We start from the raw sequence: 26,176 nt of genomic DNA, 5'->3' as shown, positions 1-26,176 counted from the left end.
GAGTGGACAACTGTGCATTTGATGCATTTCCTGACTAACTCAAGTCAGGAATGTATATTTAAGCCAAAGTTAAGCACTCTAAAGTCCAGTTGATTTTAGTGGTAGAAAATTAAATCCAGACTTAACACTCCCACAAAAATAAAGAAGATGCTTTAACTTTGGCTGGAATGTGTCTCAATTATATAATCATTCACAAGGCCAGTTTAAGAATCAAATCAAGGCACTTTGAAGCAACTGGCGGGGAAATGGAATTGACCTATTTGTTAAATTATGGCACCTTCCTTACCTTAAAGCCAGTCCTAGCCCATCTTAGTTATTTTACTTCTTTGTGAAATATTTTACTACTTTGGTAATATTTCACAAGATTTTTCTTTGACTAAATAATGTGCATAACTTGCGGGAAAATACAGTTGAATACTACAATTGATTAAATAGAAGAGGAGGGTTTTATTTTTTGAATATAAGAACATTTTGAAGTCTCCACTGATGATTGAACTCCATAGGATTTCCTAGAGTATGCTAATATTATTTCACTTTTTTCAGTGCAAGGAATTTTAAAGTAATTGTTTGCCCTGATATAATTTGACAGCTATAAAAATATAATAGATTATAGATAATATTATATATAAATAATATATGATGAACCCAAGACTTCAGCTGTACTTTTTATTTGCACTGGCACTGATAAGGCAAAAAAGTCTCCCAAAAGGACAGTCTGCATAGTGTTATAGTTGTGTAGCATATGTCATCAGTTATTGTCCAGATGTGCTGGATTATAACTCCCATCATCACTCAGCACAACCATGAGCTGGATGATTATGATTGGAGTTGCCATCTGCATACCTATGCAATCTGAAAGAATGTTCTCTATGATACCAGAGTCTAAAACAATCACTTTCCTCAATAATATTATTTTATAGCTGAAAAAAATAATGCATGCCCAGAAGCCATGTTACTGAGTCTATGTTCGTGTTTACTCAAAAAGTACATTGAAGAGCAATGTTTCAAGGATCACAGCCTAAAACTATGTCAGAAATTGATGTTCTTAGAAATGAGGTGTTCATCCACTTTATTTAGCAAAACAGGATTTCCAGAAAGTCTAGTTGCCTCCTGAAAAACCACCTTTATCTAGTCTATCTTTGTGAGATCAGTTTCAGGTTTTTGAGGCCTGAATATAGGTGGAGAGCAATTGAACAAATGTGTGGAATGGCCAATCATTTTGATTCTTTATTCATCCCTTTTTCAGTTGAATTTTGAAGTACTGGTTGGATAGATGTAGGAAGTGAATCTTCAGTGCACCCGCGATAGATACCTGATTTTTTTTTTGTAAATTTTATTTGAGTTTTCACAAAAAGAAAAGAAACACAATTAAAACATCTTTTTTGAAAGCAGCATAATCCCGGGTTAAATTTCTTCGTGCAGACACAATTTCTGGTTCATGCTCATTTTTATTTTCTATTCCATATCTTATTACAATTTTACATTTTCTACATAGCTTCTCCCCTCTTTTAATTTCCTCAATTTTATTGTATTTATTTCATCTCAATTCAAATCATTATATTTATATTTTTTGTCTGTCCTGTTTCAATTGTCTATTATCTTTTCTCATTAAACAAAATTTCTCCTGTAGTTACTGATTGGAGTATGACGCCTTTATATCTTTCCCCTAAAGTTATAACACTCAATATAATACATAGCTTCCATTCGGATTCTGTTTGGTACATTCTTAAACTACACACAATATTCTTAAACAAAAAAAAGTTATAAATGTATATAATTAAAACAACATTCCATTCCAATTCAATTCTATCATTAATATTAATATTCATTAAAATCTTAAGATTTTTCATGTTACTTTTCAATTATATATCATACTTCTATGGGAACAATTGTTAACTTTCCATAATCAATTCCCCCCCTTCACTTATATTTTATAAAACATTGACTAATTAAAGTGTTCCCATTCCTTCCTAATTCAATTTTCTCATTTATTTTATTTCATTTACTTTATTCCCAAACATTTCACTAAGTTATACTAACCATTCTATCCCTCATTCTAATCATATGTTGTTTCCAATTTTCTAAAGTTATTTCTATTTCAAATATAACAACACAATCTCATGTACCTTTACAGAATCCCCCTTGCAGTTAAATTTTCACCCATTATCTCTAAATAGATCCTGTTTCTTTATATCTTGCTCCGGACCTTTGTAACTTATTTTCCTTTCCTTCTTCCCTCTCTTCTTCTCCCTCCCCTTTTTACCCCTTTGTCTCTCTACCTCTACTTCCTTCTTCTGTATTCCCCTTTTCTGTTGCTTTCCAGTATTATACTTATTTTTCGAATTATTTTTCTTTTCTTGGGTTGTTTTTTTTAAGTCTTAAATTCTCCATCCTCTTTCCCCCCTTTCCTTTTTCTTCCCCACATAGGGTTACTTGTTCATTAAAGATGGCTTCTTCTTTGTCCCAGTCTTCTTGTTTTGCAGTCTTTTCTTGTTGTTTCTCATAGTTCCAAATCTCCATTTCTAAGAATTGAAAAATGAAGCCAAAAGAACCCTTCCCTTCTTGTGCATCTTCTTTGTGCTTTTTAAGTTCCATTTTCAGTTCATCCAAAAGTAATGCCATTGTAGAAATTTTTAAACAACCACCTGATTGATTTTAGTCATTCAAATATAATAGCCAAAAATCCAAAAGTCACCAAGTAATCCAAATACACACAAACTGTTTCTTTTTGCTCTTTCTTTTTTTCCCCCCAGTTTCTCTTCCTGGGGTTACTATTTAGTTGCAAAGTTTCAGTTAAAATGTATCTTTTAGAAGTCTTATTGAAATTTTACTTTAGATTCTTTTAAAGTCCAGGCAGTCTCCTCCCTCTTCCAGATCCTGCCCTATTCTTTTTCTCTCCCTTCCTACTTATAGAAGAAAAAGTTTTTAATGTCCAGAAATATTTATTGTCCCTTTGGCATTTAGTTATATTTTCAGCTTAATTGCCTATTAATGCCAAAGCGGATTTTTCCAATTTCTTATTCTTAATTGTCAATATAAGGAAGGAGAGAGAAGAAAAAAAAGCCAAACCTTTCCCTTTTCACTTTCTTTCGCTGCTTCCGACTCTTCTTTGGGAGCAATGTTATTTCTTGTAAAATTTAAATTCCAGGGTACCTTAGTTGTTGCTTTTTCAACTTAGCCCGGTCAGCCAAACTTTCACTTCTTATCTTCCTCCTGCACGTTCTTTTCCAGTTGAGTACTTATTTGAGGTGGCCATTTCTGACCACCGCTCCTACCGCCTTCGGGAAAGGGAGTTTGACCAGCTGAGGAGGAGAGATGCAGCTCTCCTTGACCCTGCTGGCAGTCTCCCCCTTCTTCACCACCTCTACGGGGTGGCTTAGCCCCAAAACCAGCCGGCTCAGGGCGCTCTAGCGGCGAGCCCAGGCAGAAACCGCGCATGATCGCAGATTCCTGTCTGTTGCCAAAGCCCTTCAAACCAGAAGTCAGATGCCTGATGTTTTCATGAAAAGAAAATGACTCTTCTAAAAGAAACCCACACTGTACCTTCACATTTTAACAACCATCAGATAATACCTCCTCAATCTAACCTAAATGACATTAGATCTAGGCTTGATGAAATCAATTGAATTTAATTTAAATCCCAATCAATCATTTCCATTGAATTCACCAGGACATGTAACTAATAAAAATGATTTTGTCCTGCATTCCTTCCATGCCTCAAATTTATACCAAAGCTCAATCAAAAACCTCAAGAACTGTAATGCCTTTTGATGCACAGATATGCAAAGAGCTGATAAGATATCTCTCCCTAGTAAATATTTTACTCAGTTGTGGCTTGAACTTTAGCAATGATTATTTAACCTCATCCATTCTGTTAAAGCTTTTTCAAATTTTCATTTTAAGAAATGCCTCCAATCTTCGGTATCATTACTTAGTGTTTAGGTTTCAGAGCTTCTGCAAACACATTCACATGGCACACTGCACAGTTTTTAACTATGCACAGAAAAAAAAATGTACTTCTTTGTCACCCTTTGTGAAGCTAAATTGAAAATAACAAAAACATATTAATTAGATAAGCATGGAAAGCACAACACATATAGAAGTGTTAGCTGTTTAATTAGCTGTTGAAAAGCATCAAAAACCCATGGGCTTTAGCTTAAATATTGTCCAATCTTTATTTCTTAAGCAATAAACAATAGCAAACCTGTCACTTCCCCTTCTACTCAGTTCTCATGTTTTCTTCTTTATATTCATTTATGCTGTATTTTCATAGTAATTTAAATTTGCATGAATCTCTTCCATAATCTGCATTTTTGTACATAACATGGCTTTTTTGGAGAAGATTCTTTTTGAGTGACACCAAATCAGTGTGATTTTTCATGTACACACATATTCTGACAGAGTATGGTAATGGAAAGTTCTACCCTTACTGAGGCAACATGCATCTAAGCTATATAGAAGCTATGCACTTTGCTGTATCACCAATGACCTTGGGAGGCAGGGCAAAGAAACTAGCCAAGGGAATGGTCAAATAAAAGTCAGATGAGCCTACAGCAGGAATTGGGGCAAAGGAAGAGGTTCAGAAAACACCCTCCCTAGTTTTGGGCTATAAAGGGGACAATGATAGAATTGTACTTTAAGACTTGCAAGATTCCCTTAATACAGCTTTACAATAAAGTAGAATTAGCTCATCTGGTTATGCTTCCTATGTTGTCTACCTAGTAAGGCCAGGCAAGGAGCACTAACCATAAATACTAACACTGCCTTTATCATCATCATCATCATCCTATTTGACCTCTTTTTGAGTAGTCAAATTTCAGAATAAAAAGAGAATGTGCGTTCACACATATGTACATCCCTATGCTTGGACTGATGAAGTCATTAATGACAGACAAACTGGGAAACAAAAGTAATGTTACATGATTGTTTGCTTAATAATACATTTATTGGCAAATTAATCACAGTTCAAATATGTTTGATTCATTTGAAGATATTTAATATTGATATATTATTAAATCATCATATACTTTCCTTTGGTTTTTGAAGGGTGGCTCCAGCTCTGCTTTGTAAAAACCAACTGCCATCAAGGCCCCAAAAAGGAATCTCTATCTCCCTGCATACAAACAAACAAACAAACAAACATCCATACATACATACTAAACACTTTTCCAAAGGGAAATGTCTACTAGGATTTCTTTCTGTGACATCACATTAGCTCAATCAATGAAAGCGAGAAGAGATGTGGTGTTTTGTGTATGTATCTGTGGCCTCAAGAAAGGATCAGGTAAAGAAACCATCAAAAAAATGAAACACGTTGGTATAAGTCATATTGAATATTTTTAAAGCCACCTATCATGGATTGAAACATTTACATACCTAAATATTTTAGACTACAAGTTCTTCTTAAACATTTTCCCCAAATCCAGAGTCAATGACTCACAGACTGCATAAGAGAATATCCACGTTTCATGGGCTGCAGAGAGAAACCAAAACCACAATTAGCAAAGAAAACACTGTAGAGGACACCTCATCATATACTTTCCAGGACTTGTTCTTGCTTATTCAGAGCAAAGAAGGCCAGTTCAGACAGGTGTAGTACAGCTGTTAATATTGTTGCTACCTTATTTGTTCTGTCTTCCACCTTTCAAAAGAAGGGATATGCAGTTGTGCCTTGCTAGAAGTGAATACAGCTGTTTAAATTAAGGATATTCAGACTAGCCATGGTCTCTGATTGACTCAGAAGTTATAAAAGTGAGGGAAGTTTCTTTTGGGAAATAGGAATTCAGCCCTAATCAGGAAAAGTAGATGAAACAGAGCATCTCCGCAGATTCTCATTCTTCCAGATCATGGTTGTCCCAAAGGTGCTTTTTATTTTAAAGGCAGTTGGATTTTCTGATTTTCTTTAGGACATTTCACTTCCTTTCAAGTAAAATTTTCTTGGATGAGCAGCAAAATGTCTTAAAGAAAAATTAGAAAGCCCAATTGCCTTTGGAAAAAAGAATTTGAGGAACACAGGGAAAAACAGTTTTTTTAAAAAAAACAATGCACATTTCTTTAACTCAAAGCAGGAAAACAGTCTGGGAAGTTATTGGGCTGCAAATCACAAAGATACCAAGGGGATATTCAAGGACAATATTGAGATTGGAAAAAAAAAGCAGCTGAATGATTTATTTGCCTACATCTTTGCTACAGAAGATATAAAATGGACTGAATACATATAATCTGAGCTGAACTCAATGGACAGCAAATTGGAATGACTAATACAAACTCAGATAGCAAGAGAAGATACTCTAGAACAGTATGGCTAACTTTTTTGGGCTCCTGTGCCAAAAATTGCGCACACATTAGCGCGCACGCACTTGCGTGCCAGCACCCAGAATGCAATGTGCTCCCCCATGCCCCCTGCACATGCACGCGCAATCCCCCCAAGCCACCCCTTACCTGCACCGCGCCTCACAGCTGTTTTTTCGGCCTCCCAGAGGCTTGGAAAAAGCCTCTGCAAGGCTTTTCAGGCCAAATAATAGGCCCGTTTCGTCACTTCCAGTATTACAGGAAGTGACAAAACACACCTAATCATCCCGAAAAGCCTTGCAGGGGCTTTTTCCAAGCCTCTGCGAGGCCCCAAAAGGCCTGAAATCAGCAGAAAAATCAGCTGTGAGGCCCGTGCATGCGCAGTAAGTTTGCCTGCGGCTCGCATGCCGGCCCAAATGGTTCTGGGTGCCACAGGTTCGCCCTGATGGCTCTAGAACATCTGGAGAGATTATACGGTAATAAGTCACTGAGCCATTATGGTATCTTTGGCAGCAACAAAAGATGAATAGTTTCAAGATCACGAGAAGTGCTTGTGCCACTTTATACCACACCAATCAGACCACACTTGGAATACTGAGTTCAATTCTGATCATCCCAATAGAAAAAAGATATTGAGACCTTGAAAGTGTGCAGAGAAGAAGAAGAAGAAAATATCATTAAAGAACTGGAGGCTCAGTTGAAGGAGTTAGCTAGGTCTAGCTTATCGAAGATGATAAGGATTGAGGAGGCAAGATAGCAGTCTTCCAGAATTTGAGGGCCTGTCAGGGAGAAGAGATCTCCAAAGCACTGGAGGACAGGACAAAAAATAATGTGTAGAAGAGAGATCCAATCTAGAAGTAAGGAGGATAAGAACAAATTAATCAGTGGAATAGCTTGTTCCAGGGTTGTGTATGCTCCTTCACCGGAGATTTTCAAAAATAGACGAGAGAACCATTTGACTGGGATGGTATAAGGCTACTGCCTTGAACAGAGAGTTGGACTAGAAAACTCCCAAAGTCTCTTCCAGCTCTATGATTGTATCTCTTATATCAGAGAGAATTCTTCACTTGCTGATTGAGCAACAATTTAGAACTTCTCCCTCAAATCATGTTAGTCCCAAGGACCTGGTGAAGAAGAGACAGTTGGACACCAGTTTTTTTAATGTCAGTTCTCTCCAAATCTCAGTATTAATTTTGATGGTTCAGTGTTGCCTATAACTTAAGGACAGATAGTGTTGTCTCCTAACCTGTTAGGAATGTATCTCTTATATTAGTTATTTTGCTTAATTGCTGTACACGGCCCCAGAGCTGCTTTTCGTGAGATGGGCAACTGTAAAGATTTGATAAATAAATACCAAGGGGATGGGGTTCAATCCTTTGCTTGTGACCATTTGGTTGGCCACTGTCAGAGGCAAAATGCTTGATTCCAACAATCCTTGATCCATCCATCCTCCATTGTATTAGTAGGAGCCACTGTTTGCATTAATGGAAACCATAAATTATTGGCTGCTGCCAATCACCCATGACAAATCACGACAGGAAATGAGAGCTTGTGGGAACATAGGAACTGTTTCCTTCCCAAGCAGTCCTCTCTTTTCAATAGTAAAGTATTATTCCACTCTTACAGGAGCTTTTATCATTTTCTATTACCTGATCCATTTTAAAAACCTGGAACATCTATTTGGTCTTTATCCAATTGCTGAGGAATCTGTGATTTGTTTACAAACCATTTTGCGTATGATTTTATCTTTTACTTACTCTAATAAGTCTCACATGGTTTGCCCTTTTGGTTGTTGGAAAAGACAGTTGTAGGATCATCTTCTTTTGTGCATAACATTTCTCATTTTAAATAATCCCAGCGCCTTGTCCTAGAGTTAGAAAAGCAAAATGTATAACTTTAAAGAGCCAAAGCAAATCAGTGCAGATAATAATGAGCTAGATCAGGGGTCTTAAACTCAAGGCCTGCGGGCCACATCCGGCCCACAGGGCTGGCCGGGAAACAGCAAAGGAATGGCCCGTAGTGCCTCTGCCAATGAAAACGGAGCGGGGGACGCTTGTGGGCCCCCCATGCTCCATTTTCCCTGGCAGAGGGCTGCAGGAGGATCTTGTGGTCAAAAATAGGACCTGGAGGGGCTGCGCACGCCCCCAAGCTCTGTTTTTGCTGGCATGGATGGGAGCCCAAATCTCAAATTATTTTCAATCATTTCTGGAGGAATTGGGTCTTTTCCCAGGATTTTCCCTAGTCTTAGTTGGCGACCAGATTCATGATCTCTGTCATTGGTGAAATTTGTTAAAAGTTTATCTCATAAACAGAAACTTAATCCAAGCTGCAAAAGCTCAGGAAGAATTGATTAAAAACATTTTAAGAGACATTTGCTTAAATTGGTAATAAATGAAACCTAGAAGTTTCTACTGCAGTTTTCAAGATTCTAGTTTCCTTCCAATTCTTGCATTAAAGTTCCTTATTGATGTCTGTGTGATTCTTTGATTGTGCCATGTAATGTGGGGCTCGACAAGTGATAGATCTCTCTAGATCTGAGGGTTTTTGTTTTTTTACATTATTTACCTAGATTTCTTTTTATGGATGAAATATAGTTTATGATGAGACACCAAATACAGCTCCAAATGTTAATGGTAATAGTCTTTATTGGGTAATAGTCTTTAATGGGTAATAGTCTTTATCTAGATCCATTTCAACCTCACCTTCACTGTGTTGAAATGATATTGCCTCCAGTGCTTTGATTAATATCTTGGCCAAGAGAAGATGATGGAATAGTTGGATTATTCCAGGTGATACTATTCCTCACAGGTTAGAACACAATACCTTCAGATGGGCTCTTCATTAACTTGGGTTGCGGTTCCAGCTCTGACCTTTCTTGAGAAAGGAAGATTTTGACCCCACAGCCATTTCCAAAACATTATGAATGAGAATCCCCTGGAAAGTCTTCTAAAATGGAAGATAATCCAGAATGCAGAGGTGATCTTGATAAATGAATCTTGCAGAGAGCACCCACTACAACTGCGTTTGAAGAATTTCAGGGGTTTCTGGCTGGTTTCTGGATAAAAGCTATTACTGCTCGTGAAATGTAAATATGGTAGACCAGATCAAGGTAACTGAAAACTGAGTAGTTCAATACAGGTAGACTTCAATTTACAGCCACAATTGAGCCCAAAATTTCTGTTGTGAAGTGAGTTTTGCCCCCATTTTACGACTTTTCTTGCCACGTTTGCCAAGGACATCGCTGCAAGTTGTTAAATTAGTCACATGGTTGTTACGTGAATCTGGCTTCCCCATTGGCTTTGCTTGTCAGAAGGTTGCAAAACGGGGATCATGGGACAGTGCAACCATCATAACTGTGAGTCAGTTGTTAAACATCCAGATGTAAATCACGTAGGGATGCTGCAATGGTCATAAGTGTGAAAAATGGTTTTAAGTCACTTTTTTCGGTGCCGTTGTAACTTGGAATGGTTATGAAGTGAACTGTTGTACGTCGAGGACCACCTGTATAGAATATGTTGAATCCATCACTGGAAGCTAAAATATAGCAATGTTCTTCTCTACCATCCTGGCTCTTTATAACCCAATGGAGACAGAAACAGACTCCTGACTGTGCCACAAGTATTTCCCCTTTCTTGTTCCTTGTGGTTAGTTTCATAGGTGCCAAGAACTTGACAGGGGGTCAGAAGCAGAGATGGTTTTCAGCAGGTTCTGACCAGTTCTGGAGAAATGGTAGCGGAAATTTGAGTAGTTTGGAGAACTGGCAAATACCATCTCTGACTGGCCCTGCCCCCATCTATTCTCTGCCTCCCGAGTCCCAGCTGATTAGCTGGGTCTTCTTTTGTTGCCCTGCACAGGAGAATGTAGCTGGGAAGCAGGTTAGTGGGGTGGGGAAGGAATGGGGATTTTGCAGTAACCTTCCCCCTAGAATGGGGAGGGAATGGAGATTTTACAGCATCCTTCCCCTGCCCACCAAGCCATGTCCACCAAGCCACGCCACGCCCACAGAATCTGTAGTAAAAAAAATTTGAATCCCACCTTTCTTCTCCCAGGTAATCTTATATTCCCAAAATTCCTGAGATAAGCAGCTAAACACTACAAAGGCTTCCATACAAAGTTATTTTATTGGATTATATCAGGCATCCTCAAGGTATAACTCACAGTTATGTTGAGATTCATCTAATGTCCAATCTTTGCATTGTTGTCTTCATAGTGTGAAAAGATAGTTATCTCCATCCCATAATGATACAGCAAGGGAAGACTCCAGCAAGATGCTGGGTCCAGGCAAGAATGACTGTACCTCCCCCCCCAACCCAGCCAGAGGTCAATTCAGTGACCAATCAGGATTATAGGTGTGACCACATGACATGAACTACATCTCCTATGAGGCATTAACTACATTTCCCATGAGGCATTCCCTTAAGGGGACAGCTCCCATTCCCAACTAACTATGCTGTCTAACCAGCACACTATATACTGTCTAACTAGCACACCACCACTGGTCTGAAGCTCATGAAAACATCTGGGTAGACAATGAAAGTTATATGGGGAGAAGTTCTATCCAGAATTTGTTCCCTGAATACAGTACAGCTACTCCCCTGACATACAACAGTTCATTTAGGACTGTTCAAAGTTACATTGGCACGGAAAAAAGTAACTTATGCCCATTATTCACACTTATGACCGTTGCAGTATTCCCATGGTGTCATGTTATCAAAATTCACATGCTTGGCAACTAACTCATAACGGTCATAGTGTCCTGGAATCATGTGATTGATTACCTTTTGTGAGCTGACAAGCAAAGAGAAGTCAGATTCATTTAACAGCCACATTACCCACTTAACAATTGCAGTGATTCACTTAACAACCATGACAAGCAAGGTCATAAAACGGGGCAAAACTTACTTAACACATGTCTCATTTAGCAACAGAAATTTTGGGCTCAATTCTCAATTGTGGTTGTATGTCGAAGACTATCTGTATATGATCTAGGATTACCTCATGGGAACTGATGTTATTTTAATCTAAGATTTCAGTTCCATGAAAACATTTTAAAAAATAAAATTTAGGGGCACACCAAGTACAGATTTTTCAATAAATAAATGTAAGGCTCTCTATTTGCCATCAAGCTTCTTCTCTGTAAACTTAAATGAAAGATTTAGTTCTGCAAGCCATATTGGTTCTGCTATAACCAAGTTGTGACTGAAAATAATGACATGAGGATATAATGAAAAGTACCTCCTGCAAGTCTTTGAGCCAGTGAGCTAAAGGTGCTGATAAACTCATGCTACGAGAACTTCCAAAGAAAGGCATGCCTCTTCATTTTCACAAACATACCTGAATTTGACATACTGTCATTTCATAGACACGGCACTATTGTATTAATATTTACCTTACTCTCTGTCTTTGGGAACTGAACGAGTTGCCAAGTAACCTCTTTTTTTTTAACATAACATTCTGCTTGTTACTTATTCATGCTTGATTTAGTTTTAATTGTGAGTCTATCACTCTTGGCTTTATTCATTTATTCAATATCTGCTTCTGGGCCTAGTTACCAGGTTCCCGATTAGATTCTTTAATTGGTCAATTTGTACCAACTTTATGTATAACAGAGATTTTGAAACCAAGTTTGTTTCCACTGCTTGCCCAAAATTAAAATTTCATTTAAAACTCGATTGGTTATTGTGTATCTAACTTTTAAGAAATGACTATGATTTCCCAGTTGTTTAAACCATAGTCTGAATAAGATTAAAGCAGGGGTCTCCAAACTTGGCAACTTTAAGACATGTGGACTTCCACTCCCAGAATTCTCCAGCCAGCATAGCTTAAAGTTGCCAAGTTTGGAGATCTCTGTATTAAAGTAGCAACATTATTACCATTATTATTCTTAAGAGATGGATTCATGGTGTGGGAAGATGAGAAGCCAATTTCATGATTTATTTGTAGTCTAAAAATTAAGGATCACCTTGGAAAGAGAGGATAAATTATAAATGTATTTGTAATTACTATAAAGAAGATCAGAAGTCACTTTTTATTCCTTATTTATTTATTTTCTGTTTAATAATCACTTTTCTTTTACTTTTGTTTACTTTCTTTTTTCTTTAAATTGGTATTGTTTTTAGTTTGTAAAAAAACCTTTGTAAAAAAAATGTTAAAAATGTTAATTAAAAAAAACTAAGCCAATAGGATGAAATGATCAATTTGGCTGGATCAGATTATCTCATCTACTGTCCATCCCATATGTATAAAATGGATACACTGAATCATCACCTCTGACTTCCTTGGTGGTGTAATATTTCATTGCAGGGAAGAGCTTTGTTGTGTAGCCTGTGTGTGTTAAGTTGTATGAGTTCTAGTCCTGCCTTAGGCATGTAAGCTAGTTGGGGGACCTTGGACCACTCCCCCTCTGTCAACCCAACCCACCTGACAAGATTGTGGTTGTGAGAAAATAGGAGGAAGAAGGAATATTGTGTATGTTTGCAATCTTGAATGACTTATAAAAGGAGGATTAAAATATAATATGTAGGTAAGTGCGTAGATATATGTGTGTGTGTGTGAGAGAGAGAGAGAGAGGGAGGGAGGGGGAAGGAGAGAGGGGGTGGGAATTATATGTTCTATAAGTATATTAGAAATTAACTGGAGAAAATATGCCCCCCATTGCTATACTAAAATTAGGAGAGATCCTTCCATTACTGGTCATAATAAAATTAGAATTACTAGAATTAAAATTAGAATTACTACATTTGATACAATTTCTTACATTTCAGTGTAAATAAATCTGAAGAAATGGTAAATGACTGCAGAGTTAGTGAGTCCCAATAAATGATAATTCAGCTGAATTGTTTTTATTTTGCTGTTCACCTGATCTCCACCCCATCCATTACCGCAAGGAATAGTTAGACCAGCCCTAGAAATGAATATTTTTGTGGTAGAAGGACATTAAAAATTTCAACAACAACAACAAAAGGTTAAGAAAGCATCGGTTTATTTTTAATCCACCTAGGTTACCACCTGTAACTTACAAATACTACAGATAGGAGCCAAAAACAACATGCCATGCCATGTGCACATACCGTGAGATTGCAATTTATTTTTATGATTGTAATGTTGTTTTTAACACTATTATTATGTAAGCCACCACAAATTACTTTTGTGATGGAGGTAGCATAAGGATTGATTAAAAACATACAAATCTAGCTACCTATGTACACACCCTGGAAGTAGATTGTGTCTGTCTTGGCACCTCCCATGCAAAGAAAACTGGGTTTATGGAATATCTGAGAGGCTTGAATAAAATAAGATGTATAGAGAGGAAAGATTAGAAGGCGATCACTGGTCATTTTAGTGGCCAGTGAGCTGTTAAAAAATGAAGAGCAAGGAAAATATTTTTTTTTAAACTCCCATCTCTTGGCTGCAATCAAGAGTTCTCTTCAGCCTCAGTCAGTCTTAAGGCAAGCTTAAGCAAGCATTAAGCTTTGTCTAAAGCAGGGGTCTCCAACCTTGGCAACTTTTAAGACTTGTGGACTTCAACTCCCAGAATTCCTCAGCCAGCAAAACAAAGCTGGCTGAGGAATTCTGGGAGTTGAAGCCCACAAGTCTTAAAGTTGCCAAATTTGGACTAAAGGACTCTTCCTCCCTCCTGTCCTCTCCACAGAGGATACATGAACACATTTATGATTGTAGATTGGCTTCCAATTACCATTTTGAGTGAAATGTTTATCTGAGCAGAACAATTTTTAATGCCTGCCTTGTCCCTTCAATTGACAGGCTTATCCTTCCTCACTCACTCACATACTGACTTACTATATTCATAGGCTGCCTATCTCTCTGTGGAAGCAATTGTGATATTCCAGAAGAGGTGATTGTTCAGCATCATCTTTTATTTCTAAATGGCCTACTTTCTGCAAATTGTGTATGTGTGTGTGTCAGACAGACAGACAGACAAATTAGAGAAATGCGATATGGCATTTAATAACAACAGTGTCAACTTTTGTGTTGTATTTTCTTACAGATATTTATAAACAATGAATGGCACAATTCAGCCAGTGGCAAAAAATTTCCTGTCCATAATCCTGCAACAGGAGAGAAAATTTGTGAGGTGGAAGAAGGAGATAAGGTACGCTTTTAACCTTTGCTGTGTCATGGATTTCTTTTACAGCCAGCCTGAACAACAGTCAAGACTAAAACTGGAACACCTATTTATGTGCATTTCCATATTTAAGTTCACCCATAATTCATTTCCTCAGGTTTCTGAACTAAATATAGCAAAGACACATGCAGAGAGAGAGAGTTAATAACTTGGGTTTCTCAGTCATAAATAAGCTTTCAACAGCACCAAATATAATATAAACATAAACAGTACCTTCCATAATTATGTTGGATGCTTTCCTAGTAATCAATGATTTCCTAGTAATCAAACCAATGGTTGACTTGGCTTTTCAAGCAGGTTCTGGACCAAATTGATTTGTGACCCTGCTTGAGTGGTTGCTGGGATTTTCTTCTTCTGTGCATCTCTACATGTGGCATTTTGTGTCTCATGATGTTTTTTTTTTTAAGTTGGCAGCTAAGATGTGGGGACTTTAACTTCCAGAATTTCCCAACCAGCATGGGAGTTGAAGTCCACACATCTTGAAGTTGCCAGGTTGAAAAACACAGGTCTATTTTAAGCTGCTTTAGAATCATTTCTGATCTGATAGCCTTATCAATTAAATAAATTAATACTAACTATTGTTAATAGATTACTAACAAGCAATTGCTCCCTTCACTCAAGAAGTGAACTTCCCTCCCTATCTCAAACTGCCACCAAACAGGACTGCTAAATTTGATGAGTAAAGAAAACCCAAGCACAGCCAAGAAAGGCTAAGGCCATTATCATGACTATAGTTTTCTGTACTTCCCACGATATCTGAAGACTCAGGACCACCAGATCTGGGCTACAAAAATCTGGAAGACCATGAGAAGCAATAAAAAGACTTTTCTGAGAAGTTTTTTGTTGTCATTTAGTGATGATCCAATTTTTTGCAGCTCATATAGGGTAGCCTTTCTCAAGTGCTCGCATGCTGTAATTAAGAGCAGCAAACACAAAGGTTGTTTCCTTGTAATTGCTGGATGGATTGGGCAGATAGCTGGAAATGGACATTTTCTTCTTTTGAGAGGTGATGTTTAGTGCCCAGGACAACCCCAAAATAAGGTTTGTGCTAACAAATAAAGAATGTATGTTTAACTTATCTTTGGTTTTAACCTTGTTTCTAACCCTTAAGGTTAGATGAAAGAAGGAATCCCTGATAATGTAGGAAGGTACTCGGCCAAAGTTGGAAAATCCGATTTATATGCATCTAAGTGAGAAGTCTTGGTTTGATTGCAAAAGCGATTGAAGTTTCAGCAATCGGTCTCCTGTCTGTCCTGAACCATACAGAGGACAAAGCTCTGTGACAGATGGAAGCCTTACATTAATTTTTTGGGTAGTGAAAGTCATTTATAAAGTATGCTCTTTGTATTCAGTCCAAAGATTCCTTTTAGAAGTATTTTTAAAACTGCATATTTGCTTAGTACTGACTGACCTCTCCTTGTAATGTCAGCTGAATCGTGTGCCCATATCCAGAGTACTTTTTAAAGAGGGTAAAGAGATGGTTAATTATGCAGTTCATTTTATTATCTCCTCTTAAATTGAAAAAAAATAGTATTACAAATGAAATCAGTTGCTATTTCATCTGCCTCCAGTTAAGTAATGCAATTTGTTACAAAAATTTAGATATTTTTGTTGTTTCATAAAAGGCTGAACAATCTGAGAAAGTGAGGTTAATTTCTATTAAGTGTGGGGTTTTTTTTTTCAAATATCTGTGTTAATTTATTCAAATTTGTTATAGCCGCCCAACTCTGATGGACTCTGGCTAGTATAGAAAACAAAATAAAAATAGACAAAATATAAAAACACATAGGGAGCCCAAACTAAAATGATCTCAAAAGCAATAGAAAACAAACAAAATGTCCTCCCCCCAAATATAATAATACATTAACCCAAGGCTCGAGACCAAAGCTTTTCAAAACCTAGGAGAGAATGCTCTGCCCTTTTCTCAGAGAGGGAGGAATGCTCTTTTGGGAAAGTGGGGGAAAGAGAAGGCACACTACATTGATCCTGCAAGATAACAACATTTAATAGAGGGCACCTAAAGCACATCCATTGTGAGGTGCAAAGAATCAGGACTACTGGTTGGGTTATAGCAAAGAAGATTTATTCAAGCCTATACTGAAGAATCTGGTCTATTAAAGATCAACACTAATGTGGTGCCAGAAAGGGTCAACTAATTCAGGAAGGGTTGGACTTAGACCGCTTTTGGGAATGCAATGACTCTCAGCTGATGATGTGTTTAACTCCACCTCCCCCAGTTCTACCTGTTCTTCTCCTACATCCACTGCCAGAACATACCCAAAAGGTAGAAACCATTCGAGGGAAGCAGTCATGTCCTAAGCCATATAGTGTCAATGATTGCTAATAACTAAATCATTTTCTAAAGCGCACAAATCTACAAATCATACAAATAAATGTAAACTCCAGATTCTAGCATTTAGCAGATGAAATAATAATATTTAGGACTTTGATCTGCACTTACAATGGACACCACAAAGGATTATTCATTTCAGAAAACTCTTTTTCCTTGCTCCGAAAATCAAATTATAAGGCAAAGAAATACATGAGATTGTGAACTAAATCCTTTCACTCAGTTTGTTCATTCAAGCTACAATGACTAGAAAAGACTTAAACATAATTATATTTTTAAATGAAAAAAATACAATCTTAACATGTCCTATTAAGCCTTAGGTGTCAATCCCAAAGGTGTTTTTTCCCAAAAGGCAACTGAACTTTCTTGGTTTTTTTTCCCCCTTTGAAAAATGTTTTACATCTCATCCAAGAAGCTTCTTTGGTTCAGTTCTTAGATGAGAAGCGAAATGGGTTTTTTTCAAAGGAAAAAACCCCCAAGAAAGTCTAGTTGCCTGTTTGAAAAAGCACCTTTGAGACAACTATGACCTGGATGATTGAAAATCTCCATAGATGTTTAGATGTCAATCCCATACCTGCTGATTTATGAGTACTGTAAACTATCATAATGTTATTGTTGACAAGTCTCATTAAAAAGTGAATACAACTATAATAATTTGTTTGTTTATACTTGTATGGACTTCTGTTATTTATCACCATGAAGCTTAATAATCATTCTTTCACCAATTAGATTTAATTTTAATTTTCTACCATGAAATTAATTCACGAACAGCATGCTAGGGATTTGCTAAGATGTTTGCTAAAAGGGAAAAGAATGTTTTTGTTTATTACAGTTTTCAGTAGGAACACAGTTTTCCAATATTATTCCATGAGATAACACTTGTGTGCTTTATCAGAATTGTTACCAGGTCTGTTACACTTGAAAGCCAGTTTGGGGTAGTGATTAAAGCATCAGGCAAGAAATCAGGATATTGTGAATTCTAGTTTTACCTTGGCATGAAGCCAACTGGGTAGCCTTTAGCCAGTTACTTTCTCTGAATCTTAAGAAGGAGGCAAAGTTAAACTACTTATGAAAAACTGTGCCAAGAAAACTGCAGGGAAGTCTCTGAAAATTGGAGATGATTGAATGGAAGAAAATGTTACTCTTATTTATATCTTCTGGAGAATGAAGAAAACATTAATGCGTACTAACGATAGCATTAAGAAAAGAAAATGCCTGGAATGGTACTGAAGTGGGGGTTTGCAGAATTGTTACTCTAGTGATCAATTGCTAATAATCCTGATCTGAAAAGTATTGATATGACATGTGTGAAGTTTTGTTTTTTTGTTTTAATAGGAAGACGTTGACAAAGCTGTTAAAGCAGCAAGGAAAGCATTTGAGTTTGGATCCTCCTGGAGGACAGCAGATGCTTCAGAAAGAGGCAGGCTGTTGAACAAATTGGCGGATTTAATTGAAAGAGACCGTCTTCTCTTAGCTGTAAGTCTAAAAATGCTGACTCTTAAGCAAACCTATCTTTTAAAGATGGGATTCTTTTGATGCCTTCGAGTACTCCACTGTAATGATATATTAAGAGAATTTAACCAACCCAAAGTCATAGTTTATTAGAAAAACCCACATTGTTTCCTTGTCAGAAAAACTGGCCCTGTTGTATTCAGTCAGTTACACAAGGAAGATTAACATCTCCCTTGTCTTTCTTAAGCAAGACAGAAAAGTAATCTAATGTGATAAGGTAACATTTCATCACTGCCACTGAAGAAAAATAATGAAGTGAAGAGGGCACCAGGTAATGCTCCCAGTATTAATTTGAAAACCAAGTTGTACTGAGGAGAGTCTCCAAATTTCTCCAAGTAGCCTTTTAGGTCAACCACAATTTTGAATGTTTAAAGTACAGGAATGTTGGATTTGTTTTGTTGCTTTACTGCACAATCCCATCTAGTTTGACACTGGTCACCCCAGCATCTGAGAATGAAAAGTACAATGTTCAAAGCCTTAATCTTTTTTTTTTAACATCAACTATAAGTTTGATGCAGAGATTTTAATCTCTCAAACAAGGAGGAAAAATTGAATGAATTCACTGATTAATTTCAAAGAATGTGGGTGTATTTCAGATGAAAGAATGAAAATGATTGTGGAACCCATCCTAATGGGTTTAACCATTTTTTCCCCATTCTTTGCTCAGCCCACATAACCAAATTTACGAATATAAAATAAATATCTTCATTCAGAAGGGGCTGCAAAGTAACATTTTCTGAACGGTACAGCAATTTCACACAATATTTAATGGAGGGATCTCTTTTGTGCTATTATTGAATATCTGTGTGGTTTTAAAAAAATAGCTAGTTACCTAAATTTTGGAAGTGGTCATTTGAAAAGCGTGTCATTAACAACTAAACTATTATATCTAACTAAAGTGAATGAATACCTAATGTACCCGTAGTAGTCTAAAAAAAGTAATAGAGGATTATGTTCTGGGGCTCAGTTCAAAATGCAAAGTCTTTTCCTTTTTCCATGGAGTGAATTTCATTCTAGAAATAGTACTGGCAACATCTTCCAGCAAAATGATATAGCAAAAGTCGAGCTGCAGTCTTCTCTGAGATTAAACAACTTCATTCTAGAGCTAATACATGCTGATGGCCACTATCCTTTGAGATCCTGTATCACTTAGATAACTACCCTCAAAACAGCCACTCTAGAATTACTCCTTAGGAAATGCCTCAAAGCTACAGATTCAGTTCATTACCTACATTTGTTCACCATGATCACAATGCTCAGTTGCTTTTTTTTTAATTTGTAGGATTTTAAAGCAGAGGTCTCCAAACTTGGCAACTTTAAGACTTGTGGATTTCAACTCCCAGAATTCCTCAGCCAGGAAAGCAAAGCTGACTGAGGAATTCTGGGAGTTGAAATCCACAAGTCTTAAAGTTGCCAAGTTTGGGGATCCCTGTTTTAAAGCCTGTTATTCTGTCCTCTGCTGAAGATAATCTTACTTTCCCAATGCCATTCTTCAGTCGTCATGACCTAGTTAGTTTAATTCTTAATAAACCAGTGTTAAAGACTGTTACATTCTTTCATTTATCTACAATGACTAATTTTTTTAAGCCGTTCTTTGTTTCAGACAATGGAGAGTCTTAATGGGGGAAAGGTTTTTTCAAACGCCTACCTAATGGACTTGGGTGGTTGTATCACCACTTTGCGCTACTTTGCTGGCTGGGCTGATAAAATCCAAGGACGTACCATCCCCATGGGTGAGTCAGTCTGGACAAGGGTCCGTGAGATAAAGTTGATTTAACGCGAATTAAAAGAAGCCTCGAGCAAAAGTCTTTTTTATCTGAGAAAAATGCAGCTTTAGAAATCTGTTACATAAAAGTATATTGGTGAAAGCTTTATTGGTAAGGATTGTTTTTGGTTTGGTTTTGTTTTTTCAATGTTTGGTACATCTTGTACAATTCATTCATGTAACTTTCCATCCCAACTAAAGTTCCTTCAGTTGCAAGGATTAGCAGGTTTTTATTGTGAATGCTTTTGTATTCTCTGTGTGTAAGAATACAATTATATTTTCTTTACCAAGTCTTGTTGCAGTCTGACAGATTGTATAACCATACAAATTGAGCAATCTTTGTTTTTTTTTTTACCTCAAGACCCCAGCTCTTAAAAAGAACAATATCTAAGGATGCAGGAAACACGTTGTTTTTTGACTTTAAAACAACACACACACACACACACACACACACACACACAGAGTATAACAGACTCAGCCATATAAATGACACCCATATGGAATTTATCTTACCATCCTGAGAAAAGGCCAGATCTTCAGAGCCGCCCAGAAGACTAGAAAGGTTACAACCTTCCTCCAAGTTGACTTAGCTTCTTGAAATCCAAACTGATTTTTTTGTTACTTGTCCTAAAAAAGAATTAGCTAAACTGGTTCTCCTATCATCTTATATACATTGTAAGACTTACCTTCCAATGATTTACTCCTTTTAATTTTTGAAGTCATTTGCAGTAGACAAGATATTATCTAGTCCAGGTACATTTCAAAGGATGTTAATTGCTGGTCTTGAGACTAAATTTCTCAAACAACTAAATAAACTAAAGAACAAAAGAAAGAAATGAATAGAAAATTTGTCCATTTTGATTTTTTCTTACATGCCTAAATTTTCATTTGTACATGTATTTTATTTAATTTTTATTTATTTATTTATTTATCAAGCTATTATAAGATAACAGGTATAAGTATAAACATAGTTATGAATACACAAGATAGACACTTAAAAAGAAAAAGAAAAAGAAACAATAGGACAGGGATGGTAGGTACGATTGGTGTGCTTATGCACGCCCCCTACATATACACTATAGTTATACCAATAAGAACTTGCCAGCATTTATTTAGGCATTACAGGTTATCCTCACTTAGGGAACACTTGTTCATCAATTTAACTTAAAGAAATGCTGAACAAGTAAATTTACAAATGGTCTTCAAAGTTGTGGCTGTTGGAGCATGCCTGTAGTCACATGGTTGTGATTCAACACTTGGCCACTGGTGTTACAACAGTCACTACACCCTGCAGTCATGTGATCACCAGTTACAACCTTCACAGCCGGCTTCCAACAAGCAAAGTCAATGGGAGAAGGCAGCAGGAGTCACATGTTTGTTCTCACATGTCATTGTGTCATGTGACTTGTTTAATGGCTACAGCCGAAATTGACGAACTGGCATTATAAAGTCGGGAGCCGTCATGTGATTTTGCGATTTCATGATTTCATCACTTAGCAAGTCCTAATTGCAGTCAGTAAGTGAAGATTACCTGTATAGATGCAAACATAGGACAAATATACAGAGTTTATTCTGAAGTGCCTCCATTACTGCTGGCTAGCAAGTTTATGCTTTTTAAGAACAAAGGAAGAATCTGGGTACCACAATGAAATAAAGGAATATCAAAGTGCTTTTGAGCCCCTGATTAAAGAAGCTGGAAAAAGTCCAGGGAAGCAATCAAAGGATTTTGCTTCTGATTGACTCAAATGAGTAGGTAGATAAAAACTGACATATAAACTATGTTTAGAATTTTAATCTTAATGTTCCTATATATATTGCTGTTTAAGCTTCCTGGGTATTTATGTTCTCTGAACAAGCTGAGAAGTTGTTTATTTTATACAATGAGAATCTCTCTCTGCAGCAGACTTTTCATTATCAGTTTATATTTTCTATGGTTTTTTTTTGAGTGAGATCATTTTAAATTGCAATCTGTGAAAACGGACAATGTTTTTGTATTCTTTTTTTATTTTATTTTATTTTTTTAATTTGATTTAATTTATCCCTTGTGAATTATGATCAGTTGGGAAAGAAAAACTGATTATCCTGGTCCCACAACTTAATTCCACAGCATCAGGAGTTTCATGACAGAATCTGAGGCCATTTTTTCTGATCTTTTAGGCAATTAAATGCTGAGAGTCCTATTTCTCTCACCTAGCAGAATTAGAATGGAGGATAAAACCAGGCAAAGCATCCCCTAGAACAGGGGTCTTCAAACTTGGCAAGTTTAAGGCTTGTGGACTTCAAGTCCCAGAATTCCTCAGCTAACATGACTGGAGGAGGAATTTTGGGAGTTGAAGTGCACAAGTCTTAAAGCTGTCAAGTTTGAAGATCCCTGGTTTAAAGTTTCCAACTTTTTACCCTATTGATTCAATCTTGTTGCTACACCAGTTGTGCAGGCTTGTCTAATGGAAAAGTAGAGTTGCTGAAAGTATGTGTAGCAGTTAAAGGAATGCTGACTGGCTCACCATCTCCACTGTCTTAAGTTTTATATTTTATTATTATTGAATCTCGGCACATTTGCATGTTATTTGCTTGTATTATACTGTAGCAACAGGCCACAACTGCAACAGCCTATAGAAATTGCAGATTAGCAAGGCAGATTTGCTTTTACTCTTGCTATATTTTCTGTGTTTTCTTATTATTTTACCTAGATGGAAACTATTTCACGTTTACTAGACATGAACCTGTTGGAGTCTGTGGTCAAATCATTCCTGTAAGTATCATGTATATAATAAACACAATGAGTTATGTCTTTCATTTCACATAAATTGCCATTCATGGCTACGTTTTTCATGTCCCAAGGGCTGTAACTAACAACACATGGAACAGTTTAATAGATTTAATTTAATTTTAATTTAACTTGAATTAAACTTTTGTCAATAAATATATAAACTGAGCTCCTGAATATTTAATAGCTTTTATCTTTTATCTCATTAAAAAGTGTCATTTGCTTACAATTTTGGGCTCCGAGGACTATATATCCAGGCCCACCCAGTTGGGTACCCTTGAATTATGTGTTTATGTACAAAAATGCATATATGCATACCTACTTTAACTCCCAATAATCTGCTTTGTTCTATGAATCGAACTTAAGTTATGCTGGCAGTTTCTCTAGATTGAAGACTGAGTGTATATTCATACTTTTAGTTAGATGTTTCTCCATTTAAATTAATTTGTTTGAGAATTAGTGCATGTTTTCACATTCCTGAAGCCACCTGCTGAGACCAACTGGCTTGTTGTTTGTTTATTTTCTGACTATATAGACTGCTCCTATCAGCTAATTTTAAGTGGCATACAATTCTCCCCAAATTACCATTTTCTAAACAAACAGTTAAGAGCATTTATAAAACTGGGAAAACAACAGAAACCAATTCATCATCTTGATGGGATTGCTGATGACCACGAAAGCATTTCAAACTGATTGCACATTAGCAGAACTCAGCTTTTCTAAGATCTAAGAAAAGAATATACAACCAAGAGTGTTATAGTATCTAAACAAAAGTGTCTCAAGTAGGTACTTTTATGCTTAAGCCAACAAACAACTTAAAAGGAACAATGTAACAAATTTATAGTGTATAAGGATTATCTGCCTGGCTAAAAGAGATTAACAGAATATTCCCAGTTAATTTGACCAATAGAAGTTCTGGGAGCTTCAGTCCCAAAAAATCCAGAAAGCACCAGGCTAAGTAAAACTGATAACATCAGTCAACAACAAAATAACAAGACTACTGGGAAATTGAGGTATCTTCTCCCTGGTTCTCCATGTCTACAATATACAACTCATTAGTAGAACTGTATACAAATGTGTTGTGCTCTGGAACCTGGTTGATGATTTTATTTCATCAAGCTTTCCCAGGGCAAAGGAAAAAGTTTCAATGAATGAGATTCACCATTAGCATGGATGTTGCTCTGCCTTTTCTCCACCCGATCATTGTTAATCTTCATATGTTTAGGCTTTCATTACTACAGATGGTGAGTGAAACTGTGTTAGCAATATTGGCCACCATGTGGCTTGCTCTACAATTTCCCTGAAATAGCTATATTTGAGTTATTGTGTGTGTCTTTGTATGCATTTAATGTTGAGAAAATTGTACAAAGTAGAGTTAAGAAAATACGTTTCAAAACCAGAACATTGTCTTCATAAAACCTCTAGTTCAGGTTAGATTCACAGATTAAATATAGCGGAAAGAGTCAGAAGATATCAAGGAGGTCAAGGAGAATGTTAGTAGCATACTGTACAGTCCTTCTACCTTTCATGTAAAGAATTTCTGCCAGTGTCTGAAACTTTGCACTGGAACCTTCGTACCTGCTGTGTCACCTCCAAACATAAATCTGAGTACCATGGAATGGTTTGGGAATTTAGGGCTGATCATCTAATTATCTCTATTAACCATTTGATAAAATTTTATCTCCTGCTTTGAAAAAGAATAGGAGGAGTGCATACCTTGAATAGATAGATGAGAATATAACTTGAATAGCCCATAGCTATAGCTATAGCTTTAGACTAGATAAGTGCCCTTTGAACATCTGGACTATTGGAAAGTAATTCTGGTTGACCCCTGACAGGGGTCACTCTGGTTGCTCACCAGTATATGCTGAGGAAAGAAAGTAAACAAAAGCCGTACATCTTGCTTCTGATAGTTTAGCCTTTGATGCAATCTAGTCTAATAAAAGTTTATAACCTTCACTAATTACAGTGCTCGCTGTTTCTGAATCTCTTCAAAAGAAGCTCTGCCCTTTGGCAACACACCAGTAGCCTTGTTCCTAGTGCCAGTCCCTGAAAAGAGCCCCAAGTTGGTTGGTTGGCTGTCTTTTCTTAGGGTCAATGGAAGCATATTAATCAAATCTCAGTCTTAAACCTGTGGCTGTTTTCTGGTGGGTGGTGGACATTTACAAAGTACAAGTAGGAAATATAAACTTGTTCTAATGATTTGTTGGTCATGGCTTCTTTCGGTGCCTTTGTAGTGGAACTTCCCACTGGTTATGTTCATTTGGAAGATTGCCCCGGCCCTTTGTTGCGGAAACACGGTAGTCGTCAAGCCAGCCGAGCAAACTCCACTGACTGCTCTTCACATGGGCGCTTTAATTAAAGAGGTGAGTTGCCATAGCAAAATGATTGGGCGCAGGTCCCGAAGAAAGGAGAAAATGGATGTAAATGGGATCCTTACATGACGGTGCATCTAAATGGTAAAGGGCTAATCTGCTTTGTATCAGAGGAGTGCACAGCATGCCTGGCCTTGTCTTGGGCTATTGTGTTGTATTGCAAACCACTGAAGCACATCAAGGGCTAGAGGCTCACATGCTTTTCCAGCCTAAATTGCTCAGAAAACAAATCATTAGCAGCTTAGTAAACCGAACATCTTGGTAAACCTCACTGCAGGTTGGGGAGGCAAAAACAAACAAGAGCAGGCTCGGAAAAGACAAAGGGAGGGGCAAAGAGCGGGGTGGGAAGGGTGGTTTTGATGTTTCACAGGAGCATTTCGATGATGAAACATGGTAACTCGACTTGATGTTTTCATTTAAGTTTCTCGCTGTTGTATTTGCCTTACCCAATAAGTGAACATGAGCTATATGAAACTGTCAAGTGTCAAGCTAGGTGTGCCCAGGATAAAATACACCTGTTATAAAGTCAGAATTCGAAACTTCCTCACTTAGATGCCGTTTGGTTGAAACGAATAGGACTGAGCTTACATCGGGATAGGCAACATTTCAAGCTTTGGCCTTCAGTTCAAAGTCTTGCATTAGGTCCTGGCAGACAAAGTAATTGCAAGAAATCTGCCAAGAATGTCCAATTCTACAGGCTTGCTGTTTCTTCCCAGATCTCATGTCAAGAGTGACACAAACCGAAAGAAATCTGATTGTATTCTTTTCTGCAAGCAGAGGTTATTTTTTAAAGCAAGTTGAATACTGGGAGGAGGGAGTCCTGCATTACGGGCCCTGAACCAGACGCACAAATGCAGCCACCCCTCAAGTAACATGGCAAAGGGCAGCTAAGATTCTGCAACGATCCATGGTCAAAAGTATTACTCAGCTTATTGCCCATAAGCTCCTATACAATTTTGAAAAAAATACA

The 26,176-nt window shown here is 37.1% G+C and overlaps 1 protein-coding gene across 4 annotated transcripts in view; it reads left to right on the top strand.

Annotated features, from left to right (window-relative positions):
* Window positions 1-26,176, top strand: part of ALDH1A1 (aldehyde dehydrogenase 1 family member A1) — an 88,268-nt gene that overhangs the window by 46,586 nt on the left and 15,506 nt on the right. For 3 of the 4 annotated variants that reach the window (XM_087957815.1, XM_087957813.1, XM_026675240.2), the window contains exons 3-7: window positions 14,300-14,404; window positions 18,123-18,263; window positions 19,903-20,032; window positions 22,755-22,816; window positions 25,069-25,197. In XM_087957815.1, coding sequence (XP_087813941.1) covers window positions 14,300-14,404; window positions 18,123-18,263; window positions 19,903-20,032; window positions 22,755-22,816; window positions 25,069-25,197 — 567 coding nt within the window. Of the gene's footprint in view, window positions 1-13,050; window positions 13,097-14,299; window positions 14,405-18,122; window positions 18,264-19,902; window positions 20,033-22,754; window positions 22,817-25,068; window positions 25,198-26,176 lie in introns of those variants that run through there. The other variant, XM_087957816.1, reaches the window with a different exon arrangement.

Source organism: Notechis scutatus, chromosome 2 (assembly GCF_049901735.1).
Source record: "Notechis scutatus isolate UNSWTSFEM ecotype Mainland chromosome 2, rNotScu1.2, whole genome shotgun sequence".
Lineage (NCBI taxonomy): Eukaryota > Metazoa > Chordata > Lepidosauria > Squamata > Elapidae > Notechis > Notechis scutatus.
Note: the sequence above shows the minus strand (reverse complement) of the source record. Positions and strands in the feature narration are given on the sequence as shown.